This window comes from Crinia signifera, chromosome 1 (genome assembly GCF_055691185.1).
Source record: "Crinia signifera chromosome 1, ASM5569118v1, whole genome shotgun sequence".
In the NCBI taxonomy this organism is placed as follows: Eukaryota; Metazoa; Chordata; class Amphibia; order Anura; family Myobatrachidae; genus Crinia; species Crinia signifera.
In genome coordinates, this window is record NC_139217.1 from 125,428,946 (window position 1) to 125,446,655 (window position 17,710).

The window sequence follows — 17,710 nt, forward strand, 5'->3', positions numbered from 1 at the left end:
GATGACTACAGACTTGAGCAAGACCGTTTGGAGAGCACAAATGGCTCCATTCACCATACAGGGGATGTTGTCCCTGGAAGAAAGCCAGATGTCATCCAAACAGAGGCAGAAGCTGTTTGGAGGGCAGTGTATCATTTTTAGGAGAAGGTGAGGGACTCTCACCTTAGACTATTTTGTGACAATGTCTCGGTTGTAGCACATCTGAACTACCAAGGGGGGACAAGGAGCAGGACCCTTATTAACACAAGAAAGATCATGTCCTGGGCAGAGGAAAACCTGACTTTTTTAGGCTGCAGGATATAATGATAACTAACAACAACAGGAACATGAAGAAATATTACGCAAGATATTGTCTGCCACAGATGACAGAAGTGAACAAATTCTCAGTCCAATGGAACTTCCGACTAGCATGTCTTCGAACGGAAGCCATTGCCATTCTGCCCTTCTGGCCAAGGCAGTCTTGGTATGTGACCGCTTTGAGGATGGCAATACAGGAGCCCTGGACACTGACAATCAGGCAGGATCTTTTACATCAGGGGGCAGTTTGTCATACCAGTGCAGCAGGATTATGCTTGAAGGCATAGAGGTTGTGAGGCAGTTGCGGAGATAGCAGGGATTGTCAGAGCAGGTGATTTCCATGTTGCTGAGAGCTAGGAAAGAGGCCTCTTTTCTAGCATATTACAGAGTGTGGAGATAGTTTATGCAATGAAGAATGTCATCCAGGGATCTAGAGATCATCCCTACCGCACAAATTCTTCAGTTATTGTGCGATGGGTTTCATATGGGCCATAATGAAGGTTCAACTTGTGGCTCTGAGTATTCTACTTAACAGAAGGTTAGTGGAGGACAAGTTCATGATCCAGTTTTGTAGATCCACCCGTGAGATCTTTGGTGGCTCTGTGGGTTTTGAACTTTGTGCTCCCTTTTGAAACATCTTTTTGAACCTCTGGCAGAGGCAACCCTTAAGTTCCTGACCTGTAAGTTGACATTTTGGTGGCAGTAACTTCAGCTAGAAGCATCAGTAAAATCCAGGCTCTGTGGATAGAGGAGCAATATTTGAGCATATTTCCGGATAGAGTGTTCTTAAGGACACAGTCTGACTTCTTGCCTAAGGTAGTTTCGGGCTGTCATCTAACCAGGAGATTGTACTGTCAATGTTTTATCTGCATACCAAGACTGAGGAGAAAGAAGGCTGGCAAACCCTGGACTTGGGCAGAGGTATTACTACAAATATGAAGAGGATGAAAGACATCAGAAAGTTGACACAATGTTTTTGTCATTCTGGAAGGGCCCAGCAAGGGACTCGCTCCTGAGAAGCAGACTATTGGCAAGTGGATCTGAGACCTCATTACATTTGTTTACCAGCAGCAAGGTCATGATGTTCCGGTCATTATTACAGCAGACTCAACTAGGGCATTGGCTACCTCGTGTGCCAGGAAGGCTAAGGCTTCTATGAAGGACATCTGCGATGCAGCTACCTGGTCATCTATTCACACCTTCACCAGTCATTATGCTCTGGATGTATCTGGTGCCCACTTTGGGGACTTTGTCTTGCATGGTGCTCTTAAAAAAATAAAGTTATTGCATGAATCTTGTCCTTACGTTGTTTGCTTGGGTATGTCCCACAGTCTTGGCTGTCAATGATAACTCCATTTCTTCTTAGACACCCCATGGCAGCCACCAGTTTCTGCCCTATGTTGGCATTATAGAAAACTAGGAGGGAGACATTCGAAATACAATCTGAGAGGGGAGGAGCGAGGATATACAATATACCCAGAGTGGGCGATCCCAAAGCTTTTTCCTGTCTAACTAGGAGAGAGGAAGCTAAACCCACAGTCTTGGCTGCAATGGGGTGTCTAAGAAGAAATGGAATTATTGATAAGTATAATTCGTTATTTTTTTCTCTTTTGTATTTATTTTCCACCATAACAGAGGATTTATAGAACTAGGAGAACCCTATTTACCACTGTGCCATAACTGCTTTGTGTTTCATTTAAATCCAACTGCAACCTACAGTAGGTGCAATTAGCTACATAGGCAAACGCAGGTGGCATTTCTGGTTCCCCAGAAACCTCCCCTCCTCTTCTTTACAAGTTTCTTTTATTAAGACAACAATAGCACTGGTATATAATATGATCAATAGAGCTGCCACCACATCATGCAGTGTAAGGGACAGAGCAGAGCTGCTGCACATGCCTAGTGTTCCAGCTTCTTCTACCACCTTTACTGTATGTGTGGATCTGAGCCCTTAAACATCACAATGGACCTGGGAGAAGCTGCCAGGAGGAAGAGACAGGAGCCTTACCATGAAGTGGGAGATTGTGAGCTTAGAAAGTGAAACACTGGTTCTATTATATTTGTGTATTTACTTATTACATGTTTAACCATTTCCTGAGCACTTATCTTATTTAAAGGTTGAAACAGTCTATACCAGTGATTGCTAACCTTGACACTCCAGCTGTTGTTGAACTACACATCCCTGCATGCCCTGCATCAGTTTTGGCATGGCCAAATAGCAAAACTGTAGCAGGGCATGCGGGGATGCTGTTCAACAACAGCTGGAGTGACAAGGTTAAACATCACTGGCCTATATTATAGACCATCTCTACTGTTAAATATTAATACTGTATTCCATACAGTATCCAGTCTATAAAGACCTATTTACTCCAATGTGCTGCAGAGTGGGAGATTTTGGATTACATTTGGAAACCCCCCCTCTGAATATCCTGCATTTGCCACTGAGCTATGGCTACTATAGTAGTTTATAGTAACAATGTGTTTTTATTATTTTTACTTTATGTTTGGTGCTGCATACAGTACTTAATAAGTAAAAGCTACCATAATAATACATTTTATTACATTGCATTGTTTTCATAATTATTGCAAAAAAAAGTCACTGGACTTGCAGAGTCATTAATTTTAATTAATGGTATAGCTGGTGTTGAATTCTCTACTCTTTCTGGCTACATATTTATTACTTATAAAAGCATCATATACAATACACTACATTTACTACACTTCTGTTTAGCTGTCCCATGCTGGAATTCTTACATGTTCAGTATACAGGTTGTAATGTACATTGTACCTTTAGAGCTTGGCTTGCAAAGCTGGTGAAATAAGCCTTTCTCTAGAAAGCTAACAAACACCAAATTGGATGGCTCATGGTAATGCAAATGGGTAACAAATCCAGTAAATGAAGTAGGATTGCAGTCTTCATCCAAGTAACCCTAAAAGAGACAATATTATAATAAACCGAGTTTAACACAAAAAATCTGTACTGTATTGTAGCACTATATCCATATAAAACATGTCAGAATTCCTGTGTGTTTATTTTTTTTACACAGAGAGCCCCATATTAAAATATATTACAAATTATTTTTTTAAAACCTATATTCATAAAATGATTTAATCTAACAGACTAAGGGGGAAATTTACTAATATTGCTGTATACAGATGGAGCTGCTCTCGTTGGAGGCAAAGGCAAAGGTGCAGGTGCCGAGCTGTGAAACCTGGCGCCACCGCAGAGAGTTTGGTTCCACAAAAGTGCAGGTGCAAGTAAAGTGTCCGTGCTTTCAGTGCATATGTCCACAATCTTCCTTTAATTAGCAATGCGTTTCGGAGATTTATTTCTCCTTCATCAGGCTAGGATGAAAGATTGCTGTCTAGGTATCCATATTTATTCCCCCCTAAACACTGGCCACTCCTCCCCAAAATGGCGTGATTCCAGCCAAATCACGGACCTGAAGTTGCGTGCGTTCCACACGCTCACTTCCAGTTTGCGGTCCACGTCACTTCCGCTTCTGGGTTTTCAACTTCCGGTCACGGCTTTAATATTACTGGCACTGATATAGTATATTTTCACTCTCTGGTGCCATTTTGATTGAGGGCAAATTGAAGATTTCCCTGACTTCTGTCTCCTAAAACCTTTTGAAACTAAACCATACTTCGTATTCCGGTATTGACCGTCCCTATACCAGGAGACAAGAGTTTTTTAAGGAAATGGTCCGACAGTGGATGTGTCGCCAGACCTTTCCTTATATTATAAATGTGTTTTGCGGATCTCAGTTTTAGGTTCCTGGTTGTTTTACCTATATATATTTGTTCACACTTACACTCTAAAAGATCATTAACATTCCTCGAATGACAAGTAATGAAATCGTGGATTTTGTATGTTTTCCCTTTAACTTCAAAGTTGGTAATTTTCCTCTCATATGGTTCACTGCTGGTGCTTCTGCACATCAGACATGATCCACATCTATGAAATCCACGATTCCTATCACTACTAATAGACTTTTCTTTGAGTGCACTAGTTACCAGAACATTTTTTAGTGAAGGCGCTCGCCTATATATAAATCTGGGTTTTTCTGGCATCACACTTCCTAAAACCGGGTCATCTCTTAAAATTTTCCATTTTTTTTCTAAAAATGGATTCCACCTTCTTATGGTGTGCACCATATTTTGAAAAAAAAAGGCCCATTCTGTAAAGGTATTTTCTTTTTTCTCTTTAGTTTTTTCCTTTGGTAGTTCAGACCTACTGTATTTATCTCCCCAATTTTTCATTTAGAATCTTCAAGGAGATATTCTGGGTAACCCTTTTGTAACGATTATGGGTTCTGATGGTGTCGTGCGGTTCTCAGGAAAAGAGGCGGGACCAGCAGGAGTTGGGTTAAAATGAGCAGGTTTAATAAATTAAATCATACAAAGAATAATATAACTGGCATCAATACTTCTTGAATAGATGAAATAATAATAATAGCAAAGAGTCTCTGGTATTCTATATAATAAGTTGAAGAGTCTGTGTGCGTGCGTGTGTGTGTGTGTGTGTGTGTGTGTGCGTGTCCGTTGCATTGCCAACACACCGTGGCACTTAGAGACACCAAATTCAGCAACAAGATACCTCTGGACCCGGTGGTGTGCACCTCGAAGCCGTTTTTGGGAAATTTCACTTAGAAATTAAAAAAAACCACCAAGTTTTAATTTTCCTTCATTGATGTTCTGGGGAAAAGATCGACGATCTGGGAAACTGTTGCGAAGGAACAACTCCACACCTGATTCATTGCTGTCATTGAGTATGAATGACACATTCTAATATTATGGTGAAGGCTTTAAACAATTAGGAAATAATTGAGGATATACATAGACCACACATAACACACACAAACATTGTACACACACATAGCACACAACACACACATTTACACGTAGAGCACCTCACACACCTACACATTGGACAGATACACACACACAACACACCACATGCAGTACAATACAAATCCATACACACTACAACACACCCCAAACCAGTACAACACACAGAACACACACACTTAAACATTGCCAGGATACGCACAGCACACTACACACACATATATACGTAGCACACCTCACAAACTTACACATTCGGCAGATACACACAACACTCACAGTACAACACACACCCACATTCGCTACAACACACACCCAAAAACAGTACAATACACAGAACACACCCACTTAAACATTGCACAGATACACACAGCACACTACACACACACACACACACACACATATTTATACATAGCACACCTTACGCACTTACACATAGGGCAGATACACACAACACACACACATAACATACCTCTAACAGCACAACACACACCCACATTCACCACATACACCCAAAAAACAGTACAACACACTTAAACATTGCACAGATACACAACGACACAACACACACATACTGTATATACGTAGCACACCTCACACACTTACGCATTGGACAGATACATACAATACAACACACACAACCACATACACTACAACACACACACACACAAAAACAGTACAACACACACAAACACACAGAACACATAAAAAATAATTAGCAGTTTATTTAACAGTCTGTACCGGCAAACAAAAACTGTACCTAATGTACCGTTTCTACTTTGTTCCCCATATCCGTCTCTCCAGTCCTCCAGCCTGTCACTGTGCTCCCCGGCCAGTTGCACTGAGAAATCTTTGTCCTGGCCAATGCACCCATTGATCAATACAAAGTGGGTACACTGCACTCACCCTGTTAGTCAGTAGGATATCAGGCACTGCCCTGCCTTAAGGGTTTCCCAGACTCTTTTGGTTCATAGATAATGTTTGGTCGATGGGCATGAGCGCTGCATGCATTTGTTTGAATGTTATGAATGTAAGAAGTTGAAGAATAAGACTTTAGATGAAGATTTGTCACGTTATAGTGTACAATTTACTTAATAAATCGTGAAAAAAATATGTGTACATAGAAGTACAATCAAGAAATGAAAGTAGGATTAAAAAATAAATTCTGATTCAAACTGATAATTGTTTGGATGGCGGTGGGTTGCGAAACAAATCTATAGGTGTAGGGGGTATGGATATTGTGGGCATAATTGGGCAAAGTGGCACCATACACTTAAATCAATGAATGAACTTTTGTTTTGTTTTTTTATATATGTATTTTTATCTATGTATTTTTTAAAGGTGAAAAAATGAATTTTTTGTCTTTTTTAATATATGTAATTTCATGGTATAAATCTTGTCATTATATGTCTAAATATATGTGTGAAACTGTAGCGAGTCCTGAGGCAAAGTAATAGAAGAATAAACAAAATAATAAAATAGGCATATGAGGTATTGGCTATACGAGTGAGGCAATGCCCTTTTCAAAGATGGAGATCGGGATTGGAAGAGGGCGGAAGTCGTAATGACTAATGAGAATCTCAATGTTCAAGATTGGATATAATTATAGTGACACACAGATCTAAATATGTATGGATACGAGGCATAGAGGCAAAACGAGGCTTGGCTAAAAAGTTAAAAATGGCTGCCAACAGATTGATGATTGGTGGACTGAAAATGAGGCTTGAATCGGTCTGCAAATATGGCCGCCGCTGTCTATATATAGAGGCAGCGATAACGAGGCGTGGAACGCAAATCGCGGAAGTAACAGGTACCGAGTGCCCGCGAACACGCCGGCTATAAAAACAGCGTTAGTGTGAATGGGGATTCATCTGAGGAAGCCGCTGATATAGTTCCAAGGCGGAGAAACGCGTATGTGGAGCCCCAATATCTTTCCAGTACCCGTGGCCATCTGAAAAGGCGTCTCAACACTCTGCGGTATTCATCTGCCGGTAATCTTTGGGGAAAGCACCCTGTTCTACACCTTCCCTGGAGTGCTCTCCCTCAGTGGAGGTAGAGAGCAAAAACTCAGAAAAAGGACGTTTGTGGTTTTAAAATTAATTAGAGGAGACATCTCTAATAAGCCGGATTTTGGGACTGGTAACTATAATCATCTTTTGCCTCACTCATTTTGCATATCATAAAGCCATACAAAAAGCCTCATTAAGCCTCATTAGAGACTATAAATCAGCCTCATCAAGTGCCTAATAACCGGACTCTCTATGTTATACGTTGTATGTCTTGTCTGTGGGTGTGTTTTTTATTATTATGAATTATATATCATGCATGAATTGTTATAATATGTATTTTTTAAAATACATTTTCAGCTTGATTCATTGATTAGTGTGTATTATTGGAGTGCAGTTGTGCTTTCTCAGTGACAACCATTTGATTGCCACTAAAACTTTCCGTTTGTATTGGCCCAAAGATATATTTTATAACCATCTGGAATGGTGTTCACTATTGATGTTGATATAGGAATTGGAGTCGGTGACTTTCCTATGTGTTTTAGTCTGTATTACTCCAGAATCAATGTAAATAACCAAATCTAGGAAGACTAAATTGGTCTTGCCACTATTAAAAGTGAGAACTATATTAAAATATTTTTAATTGAAAAGTTCACAAAAAGACATGAGGGTTTCCTCACTCCGTCTCCATATAAAAAGCACATCAACTATAAAATGCCACCAGGAGACCAGGCTCACCCCTCCCACCAACTCTCCCGTGACCACACCAGTTTCCCAGTAGGCCATGAAGAGGTTGGCATAGCTCGGGGCGAACCTGGTACCCATGGTGGTGCCCTTAATCTGGAGGAAATAACTTCCATTAAAATAAAATAATTATTTTTTAAAATTAAGGAAATGGCTTCTAAAATAAAATCACGTAGTTCAACAGAGTAAGAACTTTCATTTAAAAAATATTTGATTGCCTCTTGCCCTTTTTCCCAATCAGTTATGGTGTTTAAAGTGCTAATGTCCGCACTAATCAAGGTGCAATTCTCATTCTATTTTATTTTATTTAATTTATTTACTACATCGCCTGTATCTTTTAGGAAAGAAGCAGTTTTAATTACCAAAGGCTGGAGAGAAAAATCTACCACAGCTGAGAGGTTCGAGGTTATACTCCCAGTTCCCGTAATGATGGGATGTTCTGGTGGGGCTTTGTAAGGTGCTTGTGTATTTTAGGCAATACATAAATGAAACATAGAAACATAGGGTGATATTTAATAGGATGAGAGATTCAGAAAGTGAGAGATTTGGTGAGAAATCTCCAGGTTTTTTTTTTAAGTGGCAATCATTTACACTGAAAAACCAGTGTGATTTTGAAGTGTAAATGATTGCCGCTTAAAAAAAACCTGGAAATTTCTCACCAAATCTCTCACTTTCTGAATCTCTCATCTATTAAATCTCACCCATATAATTTGACGGCAGATAAGAACCATTTGGCCCATCTAGTCTGCCCCTTTTTTTACCCTTCAGGTAATCTCAACCCTTTTTAATCCTTATTTCTTTGTAAGGATATTCATATGCCTATCCCAAGCATGTTTAAATTGTTTTACTGTCTTAGCCTCTACCACCTCTGATGGGAGGCTATTCCACTTATTCACTACCCTTTCTGTGAAGTAATTCTTTCTAAAATGTTCTATTACTTATTTTCCTTTGAAGAAAATTTCCCTCCTGTACTATGCTAAAACCCCTGATGTATTTGAAGATTTCTATCATGTCCCCCTTTCCCTTCTCTGCTCCAAACTATACATGTTAAGATCTTTTAGTCTATCAAGGTAAGTTTTGTGATGTAGGCCATGCACCATTTTAGTTGCCCTTCTTTGTACACTTTCCAATATATTTATATCCTTCTGAAGATATGGTCTCCAGAACTGGACACAATATTCCAGATGAGGCCGTACCAATGACCTATAAAGTGGCATTATAGTCTTTTTTTCTGCTACTGATTCCTCTCCCTATGCAACCAATCATCTGACTAGCCTTCCTCATTGCTTTGCTACATTGCTTTCCTGCCTTTAAGTCACTTGAAACAGTGACCCCTAGATCTCTTTCCTCCTTAGTCAGAGTTGAAGGGTTTGGAATATTAATCTATTCAAACTCAGTCTTAGAAAATACACCATTTTCCAGGGCTTTATTTGTTAAATCTAATAGACCTTTTACTATGTTTGCAGTAAGGTTACTTCTTAATTTCATATATGTAAGGTTATCACTGAGTTGTCTTTCTATTTATTTTATATAATCTACTTTATTCATAACGATGACCCCCCCCCCCCCCCCATCCGCCGGCTTAATTACGATTTCCTTGTTATTTTTGAGGGATTCTTTTGCTTCCCATTCTTTCTTACTGATGTTCTTCTTTTTTGTCGATTCAACTTTTCTAAGTTCTTTGCTTACAATAGAGTTAAAATATTCAATGCTCCCCCCTTTACATGTTTCAGGTAGAATTTAGACTTGAATGGGCCAGAATGGGCCTTTTTTTCCAAATATAGTGCACACCATAAGAAGGTGGAATCCATTTTTAGAAAAAATTAGAAAATTTTAAGACATGACCCGGTATTAGGAAGTGTGATGCCAGAAAAACCCAGATTTATATATAGGCGAGTGCCTTCACTAAAAAATGTTCTGGTAACTAGTGCACTCAAAGAAAAGTCTATAAGTAGTGATAGGAATCGTGGATTTCATAGATGTGGATACTGTCTGATGTGCAGAAGCACTAGCAGTGAACCATATGAGAGGAAAATGACCAACTTTGAAGTTAAAGGAAAAACATACAAAATTCACGATTTCATTACTTCCCAATCGAGGAATGTTATTTATCTTTTAGAGTGTAAGTGTGAACAAATATATATAGGTAAAACAACCAGGAACCTAAAACTGAGATACGCAGAACACATTTATAATATAAGGAAATGTCTGGCGACACATCCACTGTCGGACCATTTCCTTAAAGAACACAATAAATGTGAAAAAGGAATTAAAAGATTCATAGGAATACAGCAGGTGAACACAAATTGGAAGAGTAGGGATCTAGAGTGCAGGTTAGCCAAAAGTGAGATGAAGTGGATTCCCTATTCCCAAATGGACATACTGTAATGCGGACTTCTAATTGAAATGGTTCCTGGAATGAATAGAATTTTGTATAATTGTTTACTTATTTACTTGTTTCCTAGCATGGCGCCCACTAGGCAAATAGTTTAGTGGGCTATTCTTCGTAGGAACATCGCACGTGTAGCGTGTATAGTGCTGTGCGATGCGTGCGGTGTCCATATTAAGTGCACAGGAGTGCTTATACAATGAAATATCGCATAGGATCGCATGGCACCAAATGCGATGCGATATTTCATTGTGCAAGCACCCATGCCATGAGATGTGATGGGTGCTTCCTATGACATGTGATGTGATTACATGTGATGGCTGCTTACAAAAATAAGCACCTCTTTCATTGTTTTGCGTCACCCCCTGTATCCACTCCACCCCGAAGCGTGGCGAGTGGCGGCGGAACACATCCTCCGACCTTTTCGTATCCCCACTATCCACATCGGCGTGGAGTTCATTTTATATACTGTGGTGAGCCACCAAGCCCGAAGCATGGCAAGCGGCCGTGACATACATGTAAAGTAATCCTCGTCCCCTCGCCACGCTTCGGGCTCGGTGGCTTGCTGCGCTCGCCACACTATATAAAATCAACTCCACGCCAACGTGGATAGTGGGGGTATGAAAAGGTCGGAGGACGCGTTCCGCTGTGCTCGCAACGCTTCGAGGTGGCGAGGATAGTGCTGGTGTTTTAGGAACACATTCACACCTGCACATTCATACAGCTGACACAGTATTGACGACATGTGCTAACTAATAACTAATGTACTTAACAAATTTGGTTAATGTAGCATAAAAAATTTAAGAACATTCATTAAAAATTACAATATAATTACGTTAAAATCAGAAACAGGAATGATTACAGAACAGAAAGAATAAAAAGAACAATAATAATAAATGAGAATATGTTTATTCTTCCTTTGGTAGGAGCTTCAGGGCCTCAATTATACACAGGAAAGGGTCCTCAGCCCCCAAAGTTTTGCACCACATAAACTCCGTGAGGTATGACTGCAGCTCATGACGTGCAGTGCCTCTTTGGCGCTTATTTCGCCACTTTCACGCACCCCAAAGTCGTTCCACATTTTGGGTGTGGACCCCTGTTGTCAGATCAATAAAATTGAAACGGTGGTTTACCGTAAAGTGCTGATATCCAGCCAGTTTAAATTGGGCGGTAGAATACACCCTCCAACAGTCTGTATAGATTGTCATGCCCGGCTCTACATTCTCCTGGAAGCAGTCCATCAAGGTAATGCAATCCCGCCTGGGCACCATTTGCATAAAACACTGGCCTGTCTCCCGGCATATCCCTTCAAATACCCACTGCTGTGGAAGAATGCGGCCAGCGTTGTTCTTCCTCTTCACGAAGAGGGTCTCATCCACTTCGAGGATTAGGTCCTCCAATCCGCTGCTGGGCTGCGCCCCTTATATCCAGAGCGCATGCCTCACGCATCCACCGGTTATATAGGACAGTGTTTTTTTAGAGATGTCCAGCTGCTGGCTGCAGTACTCAATAGAGGTGAGCTCCTGTGCCCACGAATAAAGAAACCGCAGCATTGTCACAAACCACAAGCGGCACCCTGGAAACCAGTGTGCCGCTCTCGGGCTCACCTTCAGCCGACCCACTCGGACATGGCAGCGCCACATTGACTCCTTCAAAGAAAGTCGCATGGCGTGCCCATTTTTGCAATTCATCACCACAGGAAGAAGACCATGGTCTTTGACAGCCTCCTCCTCCGTCTGCGGCAGCGAAAACATATTAATCGATCCAGCCATAGTCGTATAACTCCAAAAATCACCAGCTCTCAGTTATGCTTCCTCTCTCTACACAAAATCACCTCAGAGTGATTTCTGTCAGGATCTGTCAGGGGGCGGGATTGACAGGGAGCGGGAACGTGAAAATTTATTCTGCATTTTATTATCTAAATACGCTTAGATTATGTAAGAGTCTTTTTATTCTAACTAATTCCATATTTGATCCCATTCTTTTCACATGTACAAATCATGGAAAAGTATGCATGAAATCCCTATTGGCTTCTTGTCTCCTGGTATAGGGACGGACAGTACCAGAATACGAAGTATAGTATAGTTTCAAAAGGTTTTAGGAGACAGAAGTCAGGGAAATCTTCAATTTGCCCTCAATCAAAATGGCACCAGAGAGTGAAGATATACTATATCAGCGTAATAGTGAAGCCGTGACTGGAAGTTGAAAACCCAGAAGAAGAAGTGACATGGACCCCGGTGGAACACAAACCGGAAGTGAGCATGTGGAACGCCCACAACTTCCGGTCCGCAATTTGGCGGAAATCACGCCATTTTGCGGAGGAGTGGCCAGTGTTATGGGGAGTATAAATATGGATACCTGTACAGCAATCTTTCATCCTAGCCTGATGAAGGAGAAATAGATCTCTGAAACGCGTTGCTAATTGGAGGAAGATTGTGGACATATGCACTCAAAGCACGAACCTGCACCTGCACTTTTGTGGAACCAAACTCTCTGCGGTGGCACCAGGCATCACAGCTCGGCACCTGCACCTTTACCTTTGGCATAAGTCCACCGCAGCACCAATATTGGGTGAGGTATCCTGCATATTTGTTGTGCAAAGCTTTCAAAAAGTGTTGAAATGTCCTATGAATTGTAAAGTATTTTAACATCATTGTTTGTTTTTTAATTTATCTGTTTGCCTCACGTGTCAAACTGTGTAAAAAAATAAATTTGTTTTCTGCCATTTTGAACATCGTGTATCACCCTAGCGCCTTTTTTTTCTCCATATTTTTCCATTTGCTTGTTCAATGTTAAGGAGTTGGTGTTTTTTCTCCTTTCTATATGAAAAGGCTGCAAGGGGGTGATACTCCGGGATGCGGTTAATTTCCCGGCGGTCGGGATCCCGGCGGTCGGAATCCCGACCGCCGAAATCCCGAAACTTTCTCCCTCCGTGGGTGTCCACGACACCCATAGAGGGAGAATAAAATAGCGTGCCGAGCGTAGCGAGGCACCGGGCCCGCTGCGTGGCGAGCGCAGCGAGCCCGCAAGGGGGGGCGATCCATGTCCCCCCCTTGTTGGGATTTCGGCGGTCGGGATTCCAGTGTCGGGATTCCGACCGCCGGGATCCCGACCGCCGGGAAATCATATCGGATCCGATACTCCAAGTGCGCAACATTAAGAATAATCCATTTGATTTTGTACATCTGTTTGAGGTTATGGCAGTAAATCCAGTGGATGACCGTTAGTGTTTGTATAAGATAGATCAGTTATGGGTTATTGGGTTGATCCTCTTTTTTAGCCATGTCGGCCTATTTCAGGTGTTGACATCCATTGGGTCAACCACTGAAGGTTGCCAGGGCTTAGGTCAACACTTGAAATAGGTCAAAATGGCTAGGGTCGACATGGTAGGAAGGTCAAAACCAGCATAAGGTCAACAGTAAAAATGTCGACATGAGTTTTTCACAGGTGTTTGTCCCAAATGTTGACATAGTCAACACGGACACTGTCAAAGATGACCATGTTTCAGGCACTATTTTATTCTCCCACAACACAGTAGTGGATGGTAGGCAGTGAAATTGGAGGAGTGGCCTAATCGCGGGAGGCATGACCACCTCCCGCGATTAGGCCACACCCCAAAAATTTTACTGGGAGAGTGAAAAAACCCTCTAATGTCGAGGGGGTGTTATTATCCCACCTCCCCTCGGTTCACATTGCCTTCAGTGCACCAAAACAAGAGAAACACCAAGGCCCTTATTCTGGTCTGTTCACACAGACCAGAATCTTCACAGGAGCATTGATGGTGGGCGTATGCTCAGGGTCATTTCTGCGCATGTGCATACACCGGGTGCATGTGGCCATGGCTAAAAGGGTGTTCGCCGGGTGCACGCAGCCAAGTGTGCGGATGGGTAGTGGAGAGGGGCATGGGGCGGTGGGGTGGCCCATTTGCCTATGGGAACGCCCAGCATTTCATGTTACTGGGCCAATGACAAGGATACAGGGGGTGGGCAGCTGTCGTCACCAGATGTCAGCTGCCCACCCACTTCCTCCCGAGCATTCACAAATATTTAAGTGACCTGAGAGTCACTTTTATATGCGTGTCCCTTTGCCATCATTCGATGGTCGCCAAATTCAAATGGTGTGGGAGAATCCCCCAAGGCTGCGAATGGATGTTACTGTGTAATATCCATTCACAGGCCCTGCAAGGGAATCGCCCTTGCGAATGAGTGGTGTCCGGGCCACCATTCACAAGGCAGGGTTTGGTGGACTCGCAAGGCTGTGAATTTGCAGCCTTGTGAATCAACCAGAATAACCCCCCCCCCCCCCCCCAGTGTCTTAAAGATACTGATATACATGGGGCGCGGTGTTCCAAAAATGATGTTGGCAAGGTACTGTATAACACAACTAAGGTTAAAAAGACTCTGGGTGAGATTTAATAGGATGAGAGATTCAGAAAGTGAGAGATTTGGTGAGAAATCTCCAGTTTTTTTAAAGCGGCAATCGTTTACACTTCAAAATCAAACTGGTTTTGCAGTGTAAATGATTGCTGCTTTAAAAAAACTGGAGATTTCTCACCAAATTTCTCACTTTCTGAATCTCTCATCCTATTAAATCTCACCCTGGGCGAGATGTATCAAATGGAAAATGCGGTAAAACCCCGGTTTTACCGCATTTTCCAATGTATCAAAAATGATACCGCAGTGTAGGGTATCGCCACCTTTAAGTGGCGATACCCTATAGAAGCCTATGGGCTTCTTTTCGCCGCCCGCCGACGCAAACTCGCCGCCTCGCCGACCCCCCCTCTCGCTTACCTTCCTGAAGGGTCCTCCTGGACCCTGGAAGGTAAACCCCTCCTCCCCCTAGTGACGCAGCCGGACGTCCTTCCGGCTGCAGGGGGAGGAGGAGGCGCCGGGGACAGCTTGCTTAACTGTCCCCGGCGTGAGGAATGCAGGAGCCGGCTGGGAGGTGACACCACATTCCAGGTATCGCGGGGGGCCTCCATCACTGCATCGCGATGCCAGCCGCATATGTTAGTACATATGCAGCGGCATCGCGGCGGGGGGGCCGCGAAGGGCGGCGATGTATTTTAATACATCCCGCCCCCTATTTGTTTTTGTGGGAAAAACAGGAATAGACAGTAGCATACAGTAGCACAACAATTCTGAAATAAACCAGGTACAGTATGTGATCACAAAGATCTATGACAGGGGTGGCCAACCCGAGGCTCTCGAGCTGAGGCTCCTTCAATCACCCCCCTTCGCAGTGCTAAAGTTCTTCCCGATCACTGTGGTCAGCAGTGATCGGGCAGCCCGCGTCTCCCCACACAGTGAGCGGGGCTGCATAGCAGGTCCAGCCGCGGAGCAAGCCCCCTCCTAAAATATGATGGACATCCATCATCTTGCCCCCCGCCCCCTTACCCACGCCGATGAGAAGACGTCGGCGCATAGGAGATGATGCTGCGGGAGCCAGCGCTGGGGCCGAGGAGACCAGCTGATGGAGGTTCCGGGGCTGAGGGAACAGCAGCCATTGCGTGAGCCAGCTGCTGCTGCAGGGAAGTCCAGCTGCTGCTTAAGCAGTGGAGGCCAGCTACTGCGTGGGAGCCGGCGCCGGGGCATAGAGAAGACCTGACATTGACTACGTAGCTGAAGGTGAGAAGGAGACGTAGCCCAGGAGATCTGGGGGGGAGGGGGGGTGGGACAACCCTTTTCTAACCCATGCTCTCTCCCTTTGCCTTGCGTTACTTACATTCGCACTCACCCCCACACCTCTCTCTATCTACCTGCCTTTTGCTCTCTCTTTGTGTCATCTCTCTTGCCCCACCTCTTTCGCTCTCACATGGTCCATCCCCACTGCTGCGGAACGTGGAAGCCGGCATCAGGGCACAGGAGACCTGACTGCTAGTACTGGGTGGGTGGGGGAGAATAACAATGTGAACCCCATTGGCTTCTATAGTGTTAACCCCCACCCCACACACACACACACACACTTTTTTGAGGGTGGCGGTGTATAAATGTATGTATGTATGTGGGTGGCGGTTTATAAATGGTATGCATGTATGAGGGTGGCGTGTATAAATGGTATGTATGTATTAGGGTGGTGGTGTATATATAAATGTATGTATGTATGTATGTATGTATGTATGTATGTGGGTGGCGGTGTATAAATGGTATGCATGTATGAGGGTGGCGATGTATAAATGTATGTATGTATGAGGGTGGCGGTGTATGAATGTATGTATGTATGAGGGTGGCGGTGTATAAATGGTATGTATGTATGAGGGTGGCATGTATAAATGTATGTATGTATGAGGGTGGCGGTGTATAAATGGTATGTATGTATGAGGGTGGCATGTATAAATGTATGTATGTATGAGGGTGGCGGTGTATAAATGGTATGTATGTATGAGGGTGGCGATGTATAAATGTATGTATGTATGAGGGTGGCGGTGTATAAATGTATGTATGTATGAGGGTGGCGGTGTATAAATGGTATGTATGTATGAGGGTGGTGGTGTCTAAATGTATGTATGTATGAGGGTGGCGGTGTATAAATGGCATATATGTATGAGTGTGGCGGTTTATAAATGGTATGTATGTATGTATGTATGTATGATTGTGGCGGTGTATAAATGTATGTATGAGGTTGGCGATGTATAAATGTACATATGCGCATGATGTTTGCTCTTCGTCGTCCCAAAGCATATTTTTTGGCTCTTTGTCTATGACTGGTTGGCCACCCCTGATCTATGACAACCAGGAATAGGTGGAAGGATGTATATCTCACCCTGGATCGGTGCTGCATTGGTCTTTGCCACTAGAGCAATGTCAGTCCCGGGCTGATAAGCTTGGCACCACCATAGAAAGCATTTAACTACAGGGGATTCCCGGTTTGGAAAGTGCTGGTGCTGTAAAAGTGCTGGTGCAGTCCAAATGTGCAAATAGCAGAGTCAGGTAGGTCCAAATCAACGCATTTTGGAGAATATCTCCTTCCTCAGGATTGGCTAAATTGTCTTATTAACCTTAATTGTGTTATAGGTTGTCGATGTCGTACTTGCCAACCAGCTAAGTAGCTGCCAACCAGCTAATTCTTTCACATATACAGTAATACTCCTGCATTAAGAATGTCCTTAAAACAGGAGAGAGGTAGGCAAAGAGAAATAACAGAGATAACGGTTACTATCTATCACTAAAGTTTGAGGCTCTTGCCACAACAGAGCATTAAAATACTAATATAGGGACAGCCTTGTGGTAAAACTCTATTATATAATGGGCAACATAACAGTGGCTCCTTAGATCGTTTTATATTATTTGTTGTTTAATTATTTGGTTCTCTTTACTTAGAAGGGCGCCCACGATTTTGATCGTGGGCATCGTTAGTAAAAAATCTCGGGCATCTCGGGCATTGAATGCACTAAAAAATCGGGTGCGATCAACCGACGAGATGCCCG

General features: G+C 42.9%; 1 protein-coding gene across 3 annotated transcripts in view; it reads right to left on the reverse strand.

The window, feature by feature from the left end:
• LOC146060135 (putative ATP-dependent RNA helicase DDX60) overlaps positions 1–17,710 on the reverse strand; it is a 215,099-nt gene that overhangs the window by 33,030 nt on the left and 164,359 nt on the right. For all 3 annotated transcript variants that reach the window (XM_083173076.1, XM_083173067.1, XM_083173058.1), the window contains one exon: positions 3,086–3,227. In XM_083173076.1, the coding sequence (XP_083029202.1) occupies positions 3,086–3,227 (142 nt within the window). The remainder of the gene's footprint in view (positions 1–3,085; positions 3,228–17,710) is intronic.